Consider the following 15,510-nt stretch of genomic DNA (forward strand, 5'->3'; position numbering starts at 1 on the left):
GTGCTGCTCTAGAATGTCTATTTCATTGGATTCCATTTTGACAATTTAACCGGATACAAATAGCAAGCCTGCTAATTAAAAAATGTCGCCTCTGCTAGTGACAGGCTGTTTGTATTATATGCTGATCAGAATTTGACCCCATTCATGTCTTTCCACCATCCCTTTAAGCTTTTAAAAATCCTACCTTTCAACTCAAGCGGTTTAAGTGTTGATTGTGTTAAGCTTCATGCACTAGCCAACACAACCAAAAGTCCGAACTTATGGAAAGGGCTAGGCAATCCACATATACACTTCAACACCCCCTCTCACATGTGACGCGGAAAGCCAACACGTGGATAGATTCAGAGGTATGGCTCAAGAGGCCTATATGTGGACAAGGGGGGCATCAGCAATCAACAGATTAAACCCATTGCCTTCTCAATCTGGTTCTTGCAGATTAAGGACTCTAGCCTAGCTTTGTTCCAAGCAAAGTCATGGCTTCCAAGCAGACGGTGCATATGAATCAAGACAAGGGGAAACAAGCTATGCTCGCAACTCCGGTATTCAGGTACCTTCTCTTATCTCGATTAATTCATCGATCTATGCTAACCTGTTCTTTGACTCTTGCCTTCTCAATACATCCTTTCATTGCTGAGATTAAAAAGATTTTTTAGTGAAGTTAAGAAAGCATACCATTTAGCTAAAGGATTAAACAAGATTTTCTGAAGAGTTAAAACTCTATTGCAGAATGCTCTGCAGAACAGGCTGAGCCCCTGATAGAAGCAGCCATCGTTGAGTTATGCAGCAAGAATAACACCTCATTCCCTGAAAAAATGCTGATCACGGACTTGGGCTGCTCCTCTGGACCAAACGCGCTAGCACTGGTATCGATTGCCGTCGAGGCCATCCATAGCCACTGCCTTCAGTTACAGCAGCCACCACCTGAAGTGTGCGTGCTCCTCAATGACCTGCCTGACAATGACTTCAACACTGTGGTGAAGAGCCTGGTCATGCTCCATCAAAGCAACAAGCCTGCTGTTGTGACTGTTGGGATCACGCCGGGGTCGTTTTATGAGAGGCTCTTCACTAGTGGCTCCATGCATCTTTTATGCTCGTCCAACAGCCTGAATTGGCTCTCAAAGGTGCGAGTTTGATACTGCTCGATGGATCGATCCATTTCAATTAACTTTTGATTCTGTAAGTAAAATCTAATCCCTTGCAGGTTCCTGAAGATCTAATGAGGAACTGGATTCCGGCTTACGACGTTGATGAGCATGCTAGGAGTGAAAGGCTCCCTATGGTCCTTGAGGCTTATGCACAACAATTCAGGAAAGACTTCACTCTTTTCTTGGAGCTGAGAGCCAAAGAACTAGTCTCAGGAGGCCGGATGGTTGTTTCCCTTGCAGGGAGGCGTTCTGATGGCCGTGCTTCGAAATTCTCTCACGTGTGGGAAATCTTTGCTCAAATTCTAAGTGTCATGGCCTCGGAGGTACATTTCTTTACTGTTTTTCCTACAGCCATTATATCGGTTCCTACTGAACGCGCCTATTTGCACTCTCGGTCTCGTGCCATGATTGACAGGGCGTGATTGACAAAGTGAAGTATGATTCGTTCTACGTGCCGGTGTATGGACCTTCGGATGAAGAGCTCCGGAAGATCATCCAAGCAGAGGGCTCCTTTTCGATCACCGAGATGCGGGTGCACGACTTTTCACGGGGTCGGGACAACGCTCTCATCACCACAAGCTGGTACACGAACCAGATGAGAGCCGCGTTTGAGCCGATAGTCGTGCATCATTTTGGAGATGTGATGGATGAATTTGTGAGGACCGTGGAGCGGCGCTGGAGTGTGGAGGGAAGCTTGCAGGACGAGGTTGGCAGATACCCGCGGGCTCAGCTTGTGGCGTCGCTCACGAAGAAGGCGTGCTGATCAGGTACCTTGGCTATGTCGCTCATCGAGGGACGCCATATTTGATGAGACTGAAACATTACCTTCTCGTTTCAAAGAAACAATGTACTCCCTCTGTAAACTACTAATAAAGAGCGTTGAAATACCCAATGGTTCCTGGTTGTATATGCACCCTATACGGGGACTTTTTAAAAATATTTTTATAAAAAGTCAAAATAGGTAAGAACTATTTTGACAAAACACTTGACTTACTTTTGCACTAGTATATAAATTTTCACGAAAAAAAACAAAAGTTGACCTCACAGCAAAAAAGACAAAATTTATTTGCTATTATAGGTCACTATTCACACTATTTTAGCCAAAAATTTATCTTTTTTGAAAAGAAGTCAAAGGGATATTTTCTTTTTGTGGATTTTTTTCTCACAGGTACAGCAGAAGGTCAAGTTTATTTCAAAAATATTTTCAGAATTTTTTGACTTTTTGTTGAATTACTAAAAAAAATCTTTTATAGGGTGTATATGTCCCCATAGACCACAAATCGTCCTCCTCTGAACACTGTTATATTAATTTACGGTGGGTCATTAAAGCACATCCTTTTGTAGGCTACCAGGCTATCATCCACAACGATTAGTTAGTAGCAAAATGTTGTTTCACAGGCAGTTGTGATGTAGACTAGCGTGTATGTCGTATGCACATGTGTGAAGCAATAATATTCCCATTGACTACCAACAGCAGCGGCCGCCTGCCCACGGAGACGCTTATGCTGGCGTCTCGTGACCGACCAGTTTGGGGCTCTCTGGAGCACGATGCAGACAGGGCTCGGATCGCCGGCCAAACAGCACCACGCTTCACATATTCTCTTCTCCTTGCTGCTATGAGCACATCATGTACGTTTGTTTCTGGTCGGCTGACACGTTTAGTTGGAGAAGCACGCGCGTACGTGCGTGCTCGTATGGCAATGAGGAGGAGGAGGAAAAGTCGTATCCATTGTGCTTTCGTTCTAGAAAGGAGTTCACTACAGGCTGCAACAAAACTTACCATCCACAACGTAATGGCAGTGAAAATGTGCGAAAAATCAAGGGTGAAATGTTCGCTTGCAAGTTCAGATTCATGTTCAACTGCACAATTTTCTCCTGCAGAGGAAAACTGCACCATAAGTCGAATCATTTCAACAGCAACAACAGAAACTGCGCGATAATCCTGGAAATTTCTTTTTTCCGTTTAGTTTCTTTCTCGGTTTTTTTTCTTTCTCACCGTTTCTAGGTTTTTCGATGCACCAAGAACCGGGAAGATGATGGAAGGATTCCTCTGCTTCACATGCATTGGTAATTGGTTGCACGTGTTTGTCACTTGCCACGAAGAAACACTGCATGCAACAGTACAACGTACGAAAGGCCATATATATATAGTGGACTAAACGTGCTAAATGGCTTGTGTGGATAGCACTTGTAGGTCTTTCCCACTACTAGCACGTTTTTAGCATTGTCCTGCTAATTGGTTGTTTCAGCTATAAAATCTGGGGGTGAGGTTTAGTTCTGCTCGAACAAACAATGGCATCCAAGCAGATGAAGCAGATGGTGCATATGAATCAGGGACAAGGGGAAACAAGCTATGCTCGCAACTCTAGTATTCAGGTACCTTCTTCTCATATCTTGATTGTCTCACAAGTTATGGTTCTAGGACTGGCGTTGACGACCGACTTCTCGCAACTATCTCATCAACAACTTACATAAATTTAGAATTTTTTTTCATTGTTCATAATTTGGGTTATACTATTGGTATTTGAAAGAACAAACCAGAAAGTTAATATGCACGTTGTTTAGCTAAAATATTAGACTAGATTTTCTTAATTATGGGTGCTTGCATCAATCGATGCATTGTCGAGGATGTCCTCCGTTTTTGAGTAAAAAAGATTTTCTTAACAAGTGCAAGTAAATTGCAGACAGCTGAGCAGAAGAGGATGCAACCCCTAATTGAAGCGGTCATCGCTGAATTATGCAGTAGCACTAGCACCTTGGTGCCCGGTAAGATGGTGATGGCGGACATGGGCTGCTCCACTGGCCCAAACGCGCTCACACTTGTATCAATTGCCGTCAAGGCGGTCCAAGATCACTGTTTTCAGGTCCAACGACCACCACCAGAAGTTGTTTGCTCCTCAACGATCTCCCTAACAATAACTTCAACACGGTGGTCAAGAGCCTAGTCATGCTCCGTCAAAGCAACGAGCATGTCGTCGTGACTGGTATCACACCGGGGTCATTTTACGAGCGCCTCTATACTAGTGACTCTTTGCATCTTGTCTGCTCTTCAAACAGTTTGCATTGGCTCTCAAAGGTTTGAGTCTGATACTACTTGATCGATCAATCCATTACATTACTAGTCGACTCTGTAAGCAAAAAATTATCTATGCAGGCTCCTGAAGATCTATTCAGGAATCTCATCCCGGCATATGACATGGACAAGGATGCTAAGTGTCAAAGACACCGTATAGTGCTTGAGGCTTATGCAAAACAGTTTAGGAAAGATTTCACAAATTTCCTGGAGCTGAGAGCCAAAGAATTGGTCTCAAAAGGCCGAATGGTTGTTTCCCTGGTAGGGAGGCGTTCTGATGTAACTGCCACCAAATTCTCTTACCTTTCAAGAACTATATATCAGATTCTAAGTGTCATGGTCTTAGAGGTATATTTTTTTCATATATTATAATACATCATTTCATCTTTTGCAATCGAGCGCAAACATTTCACCTCGTGTTTTTATGGTATTATTAATAGGGTGTGAACGACAAAGAAAAGTTTGATTCTTTTTATGTGCCAGTGTATGAACCTTCTAGTAAAGAGGTGAGAGAGATCATCCAAGAAGAGGGCTCCTTTTCAATCAGGGAGATGCAGGTGCATGACCCTACAACCGATATGAACAATGCTCTTAGCACCCCAAGCAAGTTCGTCAATCTCTTGAGAGCTTTATGTGAGCCGATATTAGTCCAACATTTTGGAGATGTCATGTGTGAATTCCTGAGCGCTGCAGAGCGTCACTGGAGCCTGGAGAGCAACTTGTTAGGTCCTTATGCTATGTTGGCCATATCACTCGCAAAGGCATGATCGTCAGGTACATCCAGGATACGTCCACATTAAGTTACATCATATTAGATGAGATTGAACTGTAACTTTATTTAAGGCAACAATGTATGGCTACTTCATAATGCAAACTACATCTCGTGGTGTGGTGTGAAGGTATTCATGGATGCGCAAAATGAACTATCATTAATCTCTACTATTAAAGGGGAGTTGATCGTTGTATGCTTACCTTCGCCTCCATCCGCTCCCCATCCCCCACCCCTACGGCATGCATTAACTCAATCAATCTTACCAAAACCTAAACTAAATCAAACTTTACTTGACTTCCCCTACTCATACCCGAATCAAATTAAATCTTATCAAAACCTTACATAAAAGCAAAACTTACATTTGCTTTCTCCTACCCATACTCGAATAAAATAAGATCCTACCAAAATCTGAAATATGATGGGCGTAAGATTTATGTCGGACACGATTGATATCGAATCATTAGAATATGTATGCCCCCGTTGAAATGCACATGTAATTAGCTAGTATTGATTATTATTATTTTACGGGTAGCTGGTATTGATTAGCCGAACACTCTTGTCCATGAACTTTCTCAGCTAGCTAAGCCTACAGAACATTGTAAATTTATGGTGTATGCAAATTAAGTGCGAGGTTTGTGTTATGTATCTATTTTAGTAACATATGCAGTGAGGCCGAAATAACTGAAGATCAAAGTATTCTACGACAATACTAATGCTTCTCGACATAAGTATTATACATGACAATTACGTGAAATCCCAACTTATTGCATTTATTTAGTGAAGTTTTTACCACATGGTGAGATCTAGAAATTCATAGAGTACATGTTAAGCACGATCGCTAGATTTGGCGCGTGGCATCCGGCGCGTCTATAAAATGCAGCGCCCTCCCATCGGTCTCTACCTCGCCAGGGCGCCCTCTCCCGCTCTCTCCCCGCTTCCTCTGCCGCATTCTCGCCTCGCCGCCGATGCGCCACCATGCCGCCGCACCGCCGGGAGCTTTGGGCTACCACGGCATACGCGCACGCCCCTCCTGCACCTTCTACGCCGAGATTCGGTTCGGCAACGTGCGCCTCAGCCTCGGCACCTTCGACACCCCCACGAGGCTTCCCGCGCGTACGACACGGCGGCGTGCGCCTCTCGAGGCCTCGCGCACAGATAAACTTTCAGGACATCTGTACGTGCGAGCAGGCGCAGGACCTCGTCCCTCCGCCGCGGCTAGTATGCCGGCCGTCAGGAACACCGTCGGCAGCAGCGCCGCCTCCTCATCGCCGAGGCGGACGAGCGAGCCATGGCGGAGTGGCGCCAGCGCCACCCAGAGGACGTCGTCAACGAGAACGCCTTCTGGCGGAGAGGAGGGCAAGGCGGCGCGTGGAACGGGCGGACATGAGTCGTTGGAAGGACTCGTGATATTGCAGTGTGATCTAGGACATGCATCATTCTTCTCCGAGGATGATGATCGGTGGGAAGACGCGTTTCTTGATACGTCGGATGACACAAGCGAGGAGGAGGACGACGACAACTCGGAGTAGTCCTCGTAGTTTGTAGTTTGTGATGTTTGGTTGAACTTTGCTATTTGTATCGGACTAGTTTGTATTGTTTGGTTGAACTTTGCTATTTGTATCATTAAATTATCTATTTGGTTAAACTAGTTTGTGTTTGGTTACTTGCACGTGATGTTTTTTTTTGCACGTCTGTTGGACCGGGTCGCGGGTGCAATATTTTGCAGCCGCTGCTGGAGCCAGTGCTTTGCCGCGCATAAAAAACTGTTTTAACGTGTCGCTCATTGCGCGTCTGTTGGAGATGATCTTATATAGTCGTAAATAAGAAGTCCAATCAGTTTGTTGGATCGGTGCCTGTGATGGATGCCAATAGTTCCTGCACCCATTTGCCCGCTTTGGTGCTTCAGGAGCTCGTACCTCTGCCCGGCGACTTGGGTGACGCGCCGGCGTCGTTTGCTGCAGCCCTTGACGGCAGTCGGCAGCTTTATGGCCTCAGTTCTGATCGCCTTTGGTATGGACCCAGTCATACAATAAGGGAGTAGACAATTGTTGGTCGTGCTACCAGCCTTGCTCTAAAATATGTTCCACGATCAGGTAACACTCGTTAATGGCTACAGTCGTGGACCAAATAATTTCACATGTGGGGGCGCGGACAGTAAATGGTGGTACTAACGAATGACACACATACTATGCGTTTTATCATAGTAAGATTCACGTACATAGGGGGGTTGTGCTGCATGTGACCGGCGCAATAATCAGGCAAATCCAGACTCACTGCATTAGGGGTTTCTCGTTGAGGCGAGGAGGTTAGGGTTTTTCGCGGTGCGTGCGTGACGATTAGATCTAGTGTCAGGCACTTCAAATTGATTATGGTTCAACCACAACGAGTACGACTCCAGGCTTGTTTTTAGGGGCACGTGCACAAAGACTTCCCGGTTAACATTTGCAAGATCAGGCCGGCTCTGGTATGAAAGCAGCAGCTGACAACACGCGTCGGCGGCTTGTTCTGACGGCGGTAATAGTTGTTCGCTGGTCTAGGGACCTCGATGCTTTTTATTATTTTTAAGCTGTTTTTTACTTCCGGTGATCTTTTTAATAAATCTGGCTATGTCAAAAAAGAAAGAAAAACACCTCTTCGTTGAAAAGTATAGTGTAACTTTTTGGTGGGCCTCCTCTAGTCATTTAAGTAACAACTTGATTTTTATAAAGGGTATGTTTAGGACACATCTAGATGTGACATGGTTATGTCACATCTAAACTAATTTTTACTCTATTTGTGGTCTATTTTTTTGCCCTAGTTTTTTTGTTTCTTATTGTTGCATTATATATTTGTGGGGGGTTAGATGTGACATCCTTAAAAAAATATCTAGATGTGAATTAGACAAATTAGTTTATGAATGCAATTAACGACATGATCACGTGCCCCCCCCCAAAAAAAAAACTCTCTCTTCGGGGAAATACACTTTGGTTTTTGGTTGTATATGCATCTTATATAGGGAATTTTTTTAGTAATTAGAAAAGGTCAAAATAGTTCAAAAGTATTTTTGGATTACACTTGACATTGTTTTGCACTAGTATATAAATTTTCACGAAAAAAACCAACATTGTCCTCAGGGCAAAAAAAGACATTTTTTTTGCTATTATAGGCATTGTTCAATAAATCGGTAACTGGTAGCTGCTCGGCCGGCTTGGGAGTAGTGATTAATCGGCGAATTTGCCTATTAACTGGATTAATCGGTCGACCATTAATCGGTAGATTAAATAGGAATTGCCAACATATATCTAGTTTTATGTATTATACCATACTCTCATGCTCTTAACTATGTAATATACCAAAATATGCTACTATTTGGTCGAACCCTAGCTATTGAGGAGCGAGAGGGAGATGGGAGGGGTTATAGGGTAATTTTTTTGGGATTTGTTTGCCCAAAAATTAATGGGTCACCAGTGATTAATCAGCCTAACAACCGATTAATCGGTCTAACTGGCCAATTAATCGGTCTGACAAGTTAACATGATGAATAGGTGCTATTCGATTCGGTCACCCTAAGAGTAGCGATTAACTGGCATGTTAACTGATTAATCAGACGAATTCTGTGACGCCCCCGATTTGACCGTACACTAATCATGCACGCAAATGTGTACGATCAAGATCAAGGACTCACGGGAAGATATCACAACACAACTCTACAAATAAAATAAGTCATACAAGCATCATATTACAAGCCAGGGGCCTCGAGGGCTCGAATACAAGAGCTCGATCATAGACGAGCCAGCGGAAGCAACAATATCTGAGTACAGACATAAGTTAAACAAGTTTGCCTTAAGAAGGCTAGCACAAACTGGGATACAGATCGAAAGAGGCGCAGGCGTCTTGCCTGGGATCCTCCTAACTACTCCTGGTCGTCGTCAGCGGGCATCACGTAGTAGTAGGCACCTCCAGTGTAGTAGGAGTCGTCGTCGACGGTGGCGTCTGGCTCCTGGACTCCAGCATATGGTTGCGACAACCAGAATGAAAGGGAAAGGGGGAAAAGGGGGAGAAAGCAACCGTGAGTACTCATCCAAAGTACTCGCAAGCAAAGAGCTACACTACATATGCATGGGTATCAAATGGAGTAAGGGTATCATATGTGGACTGAACTGCAGAATGCCAGAATAAGAGGGGGATAACTAATCCTTTCGAAGACTACGCTTCTGGCAGCCTCCGTCTTGCAGCATGTAGAAGAGAGTAGACTGAAGACCTCCAAGTAGCATCGCATAGCATAACCCTAACCGATGATCCTCCCCCCGTCGCCCTGTGAGAGAGCGATCACCGGTTGTATCTGGCACTTGGAAGGGTGTGTTTTATTAAGTATCCGGTTCTAGTTGTCATAAGGTCAAGGTACAACTCCAAGTCGTCCTGTTACCGAAGATCACGGCTATTCGAATAGATTAACTTCCCTGCAGGGGTGCACCAAATAACCCAACACGCTCGATCCCATTTGGCCGGACACACTTTCCTGGGTCATGCCCGGCCTCGGAAGATCAACACGTCGCAGCCCCACCTAGACCAACAGAGAGGTCAGCACGCCGGTCTAAACCTAAGCGCCCAGGGGTCTGGGCCCATCGCCCTTAGCACACATGCACGTTGCGTGGGCGGCCGGAAGCAGACCTAGCCTAGTAGGCGTTCCAGTCCAATCCAGCGCGCGCCGCTCCGTTGCTGACGTCACGAAGGCTTCGGCTGATACCACGACGCCGGGATACCCATAACTACTCCCGCGTAGATGGTTAGTGCGTATAGACCAAATGGCCAGACTCAGATCAAATACCCAGATCTCGTTAAGCGTGTTAAGTATCCGCGAACGCTGACCAGGGCCAGGCCCACCTCTCTCCTAGGTGGTCTGAACCTGCCCTGTCGCTCCGCCTCAAAGATCCACTCGCGGGTGCTCCTACGAGCCGACCCGTCTTTAATCACCACATGTATCAAGTATAAAGTACATAGTATAAACCCGCGATCACCTCCCGAGTGATCACGGCCCGATAGTATAGCACAGCAGACGGACAAGAATGTAGGGCCACATATGGAAATACTAGCATCCTATACTAAGCAAGTAGGATTGCAGGTAAAGGTATCAACAGTAGTAGCAAGGACAGGCTATGCATCAGGATAGGAATAACGAAAGCAGTAACATGCTACACTACTCTAATGCAAGCAGTATAGAGGAGAGTAGGCGATATCTGGTGATCAAGGGGGGGGCTTGCCTGGTTGCTCTGGCAAGAGAGAGGGATCGTCAACTCCGTAGTCGTACTGGGTAGCAGCGGCGTCGGTCTCGGTGTCTATCGAGAGAAGAGGGGGGAGAAACAATAAATATATAAGCAAGCATATGCATAGTGATGCATGACATGACAAGTAACGATGTTAGAGGTGCCCTAACGCGGTAGTAGGTGATACCGGTGAAGGGGGATGACATCCGGGAAAGTATCCCCGGTGTTTCGCGTTTTCGGGCAGAGGAGCCGGAGGGGGAAAGTTGCGAGTTTGATAGGTTAGGGATGCGTGGCGGACGAACGGGCTGCGTATCCGGGTTCGTCTCGTCGTTCTGAGCAACTTTCATGTATAAAGTATTTTCATCCGAATTACGGATTAAAAGATATGATTTTCTAGATTTTATTAATTTCTGGTATTCAATTAATTATTTAAATTAATTTAAAAATGAATTAATGACATCAGCATGATGTCCTGCTGACGTCGGCAGTCACAGAGTCGACTGGGTCAAACTGACATGTGGGTCCAGTGGGACCCACCTGTCATACTCTGTTTAGGTTAATTAGGTCTTAGTTAAACTAATTACTATTTAATTAAACTAACTAGTTAATTAGATTAATTAAACATGATTACTTAACTTAATTAATTCACTTATTGATTAATTAATTAATTATTTTAATTCTCTTTTTTAATAAAGTTCTGGGGCGTGGGCCCCTGTGTCATTGGGCCAAAGGGGCCACAGCGGTTCGGGCTAACGGGTGCTGGGGTGGAGATGGGCGTCGGGCGCCAGCCCGAGCGGGCGCACGCCCAAGGGCGCACGAGGCGACGACAGGCACGACAGCCCGGGGCGGGGCCGACGAGGTCGGGGGAGGACCGGCCCGTACCGGCGAGCGGCGGTGTCGAGCAGGCAAGGGCGGCGGCGGGGCCAGGCAGACGTGGGCGTTGCCGGAGCGGGATGAGCAGGGAGCGAACGGGGAGGCGCGGGGTGTGCGGCAGTGCAGGGAAGGCCAGCCGATGGCTTGGCCACGGGGGTCAGGCGGGGCTCGGTCGATGCGGGCGCGCGGCCAGGGCGCCGGTGCGGGTGATGGCCACGGCGGGGAGTGCGAGCGGCACCTCCTGTAGCACGAAGCTGCGGGGCGAGGGGCGCATCGTGGGCATGGGACGGAGGCGAGGCCGCCGTGGGCGCGAGCCAGCAGGGCTCACTGACGGCGCGTGTAGAGGGCAGAGAGGAGGACCGGGGTCCTCACCGGCGTTGAAGGGGAGTGGGGGCGTCGAGGCGTGAGGGAGTTCGTCACGGAGGCAGTCCGGCGAGGAAGGGCTTGACGAATCCGGCGAGGGCGGCGCCGTGCGCGGTCGTCGGGGCTGAGGACGGGGACGACGAGGTCCAGCGGCTACGGTGAGAGGCGGCCCCGGCGTGGGCCACGGGCAACGACGGCGGCGGGGGGGGCTATGTCGCCGATGTCGAACGCAGGGCGCGACGGGCCCCGATCCAGATTGGATCGGGGGAGGGGCGGGGAGTGGCGACGTGGGGGAGGGGAGTGGTGCGTGGGCTAGGGTTTCCAGGGGGAAGTGGATAAGAGGGAGTGGGGGAGTGGCCGGTTGGGCCTGGTGGTGGCCCAATTGGGCCTGTGGTCAGCTGGGCCAAAGCCCGGGGGTTCTCTTCTATTATTATTTTTTTGTCTTTTGTTTTTCTGTTTTATTTCTTTTCCTTTATTTATTTTTCTTTTCTATTTTAATTCAACTTAGGGCATTTAAGTATTTTATAAATTTGTGTTTTCTTTACTATAATTATCTATGCCAATTTTGGCACTGCCCGAACATTTTTGTTTCAATTTTTGGAAAACTTTTGTTGTTTGCCTATATTTTAAATTTGAATTTGAAACGGTTTTGAATTAACTCGAGATTAATTACAGTGACAGAGGTGACGTGTCACCATTAATGTGAGATCACTGTAGCATGATTATCCGGGCGTTACAAATTCTTAAACAGTGATTATAGGTCACCAGTCACACTATTTTGACCAAAAATTTGCCTTTTTTGAAAAGAAGTCAAAGGGTGATTTTATTTTTGTAAAAATTTTCTCACAAGTACAATAGAAGGTCAAGTTCATTTCAAAAATATTTCCGGAGTTTTTGATTTTTTGTTGAATTGCTAATTTATTTTTTTATACAAGGTGTATATACACCCAGGAACCAAACGTTCCCGTCCTATCTATTCGCCTGAATTAGTACAACTTTATACCCGGAGGCAATACTTAATCTTAACATATACTACTAGCTTCCTAAAGAACCTTGATCTTAACGTGTACTAGCTTGCCAAGCAGTGGCGGAGCTACACATAAAAACCTGGGCTGGCCAAATTGAAGGGAAGTCTGACTATTTTAATCTGATGTCCCATTTGCTTAAATATCCTAGTGTATTTTCATCAAATTTGGACGGGCCATAACACAGTTTTGCTTGGCTGTAGCTCCGTCAGTGTTGCCAAGGCCGTGAAGGAGTTGCCCCTACCAACCGCGAAGGTGCATGAGCAAGTCCTCCACTACCTCGGTGGTTGCAGCGATGACGACACCTCATCGTGGGGCATCGTCTCAACGGAGGAGAAGGCCTCTACGAAGACAGTGCGGAGAGAGTGGCACAATGTGGCGCGTCAGGCGACATTTACGAAGCCCAACACCGCGGCCCCCGACCATGCGGAGACATCCACGAGGCGACTGCTTCGCCTCGACGGGGAACTCGCCAAGATTGGGGAGGAGTGGCCGCTCCCTTACACCTCTGTCGCCATGGCGCCACTGGCAGGGGCAAGAGCAGGGCTCCCCGGCCAAGGACGGTGTTGGCCGAGGCGGCTCTCCGCACAACGCAGAAGGAAGCGGAGCGGCTCCTCGGCGAGCATCAGGCAGTAGCCAGGCAAGGCTTCCGTCTATGGAAGGACAGTCTGATGATGACAACGACACGGACCAGTCCGACACAGATTTTCTTGATCTAAAATATGTGACTAATTTCTTTGTTTTTTGCGGGCACATCTCTAAAAAAAACTTGATCTTCGCGTGTACCAGCTTCGCTATTCTTTCACTGCAATTGTTTGCTGGTTGCTTCTTGGCACAACATGCATGGTGGCCACTGGCTAGCACATACATGATGCAAAATTGACAAACAAATCAATAATGCAATCAAATTAGGATCGACCAATATATGTTAAAAAATTGAAAAAACTAACGCCCACATGTGTGGTAACTTGCACATCACACATACGCCTCCATCACCACTCATTTTGTCACGTATGAACAGATGACATCAACAGGAATCTTTCTGGTTTTCGGCTTAAAAATATTTTATCTCCTAATTTAAAAAATCAAATTAAAAATCCGTTTTCATCATTAAATTCGTCTCGACGAGATCTCCAAAACTACACCTCATGTTGATATGCTTCGATGATTTTTTTTTTTTTGCCCAAAAGTTGCCACGATGTTTACACTGTAGTTGCCATAGTGTTTAAACTAAAGTTGCCATGTGGCAATTTTAGTTTGTAGAGCATGACAATTTTAGTTTTTTTATGATGGCAGCTTTTAACCCCCAAAAAAATTCGTCGAAATGTATTGATATGAGATCTAGTTTCGAAAATCTCGTCGCGAGGGATTTAATGGTGAAAACGGATCTTCAATCAAATTTTTTATTTAAGAGATAAAACATTTTAAAAACTGAAAATCCAGAAAGATTCTTACATACATGCGGTGACGTGGCATAGTCTGTGTGTTATAGAACGTGTGAACGGGTTTGGGTTACACCATACATGTGCGCGTTAGCATTGTCTAAAAAATTAGGATCGAATTTCCTAAGACTAAAAAGACTACATATGTTTTCTATTAGATGAAGTATTCCTTTTCAATATTTCTGTGGATTGTGATCTTGCTAACCACGTGTGTCACGCGGTCCATTTTCAATATTTTTAAGGGGGTGTACTGAAGCACGCCCTTCTATATATCACACTCTTCTAACCAGCCAGCCAGCAAGCCAGAAGAGAAGATCCATTGATCGATCGGAAACGGAGATGGAGCTGCTGTCCGATTGCCCCGTGCGCACCTCCGTGCCGGACAAGTACGTGTTGCCCCCGGAGAAGCGCCCTTCGCTCCTCAACGACGAGCCCAGCTCCGATGTCGCCATACCGGTCATCGACCTCCACCGCGCCGCCGACGACCGCCCGCGCCACCTGATCGTCGCCGAGATCATCAAGGCCTGCAAGGAGTTCGGCATCTTCCAGGCACGTCGGTTGATTCACGCTTAGGCACGGAAGGTACATTGCTTCAGCCGAGGTAGCTGACCGGTCGATCTTTCCATATATAGGTGGTGAACCACGGCGTGGCGGAGGACGTGGTGCAGGGGTTCCGGGAGGCGGCGGCGGGGTTCTTCGGGATGCCGGCGGAGGAGAAGCTGCCGTACCGCTCCGATGACCTGAGCAAGCACTTCCGCGTGTCCTCCAGCACCCCCTATGACCGGAACGGGGACCGCTATTGGCTCGACTACCTCAAGATCAACTGCCACCCGGTCACCGACGAGCACGTCCGAGAGTGGCCGGAAAAGCCGGCAAGCTTCAGGAGCTCCCTCGCCGAGTACTCCGCGGCGGTGCACGAGCTTGCACAGACGCTGCTCCGGCTCATCGCAGAGGGGCTCGGCCTCGACGGTGGATTCTTCGCCGGCGACCTCAGCGGCGGCAGCACCCAGATGAACGTCAACTACTACCCGCCGTGCCCGGACCCAAGCCTCACGCTGGGCCTCCTCCCGCACTGTGACCGCCACCTCCTCACCGTGCTCTCGCAGGGCGACGTCGCCGGGCTGCAGGCAAGGCACGGCGGGGGGTGGCTCCTCGTCCGCCCGATCCCAGGCTCCTTCGTCGTCAACCTGGGCCACCAGATGGAGATCATCACCAACGGGCTCCTGGCCAGCGTGGAGCACCGCGCCGTGACGAACACCGCCGCGGTGAGGCTGTCGGTGGTGACCCTCATCATGCCCAAGATGGAGTGCCGCATCGGGCCGGCCCCGGAGATGGTGAACGAGGCGACGGGACCGGCGAAGTTCAAGGAGTTCGAGTTCAGCGAGTTCATCAAGGCCTACAGCGCCGCCGCCGCCAGCAGGGAGGACGTGCTCCACTACTTCAGGATCCACCGCTAGCTAGCTCAGGCGCAGCGCGAAACGAGGACCCGTCGCGCGTGCGTGCGTGGGCAAGACCGAAGAGCACAGGGTTGGGAGCCCTTTACCTCTGCAGTTTGGTTAAAAGTCGCTGTGAAA

At 47.6% G+C, this 15,510-nt stretch overlaps 1 protein-coding gene and 2 pseudogenes across 1 annotated transcript; all 3 read left to right on the plus strand.

Annotated features, from left to right (window-relative positions):
- The first annotated feature begins 458 nt into the window (after positions 1 to 458).
- On the plus strand, positions 459 to 1,908 carry LOC125548949 (annotated as a pseudogene).
- Positions 1,909 to 3,437: 1,529 nt separating this feature from the next.
- Positions 3,438 to 5,068, plus strand: LOC125548948 (annotated as a pseudogene).
- Positions 5,069 to 14,238: 9,170 nt separating this feature from the next.
- Positions 14,239 to 15,510, plus strand: LOC125548950 (2'-deoxymugineic-acid 2'-dioxygenase-like). Its single transcript, XM_048712461.1, has 2 exons — positions 14,239 to 14,485; positions 14,569 to 15,510. The coding sequence occupies exons 1-2, from the start codon at positions 14,276 to 14,278 to the stop codon at positions 15,391 to 15,393; spliced, it is 1,035 nt and encodes a 344-aa protein (XP_048568418.1). The 5' UTR covers positions 14,239 to 14,275; the 3' UTR covers positions 15,394 to 15,510.

Source organism: Triticum urartu, chromosome 3 (assembly GCF_003073215.2).
Source record: "Triticum urartu cultivar G1812 chromosome 3, Tu2.1, whole genome shotgun sequence".
Lineage (NCBI taxonomy): Eukaryota > Viridiplantae > Streptophyta > Magnoliopsida > Poales > Poaceae > Triticum > Triticum urartu.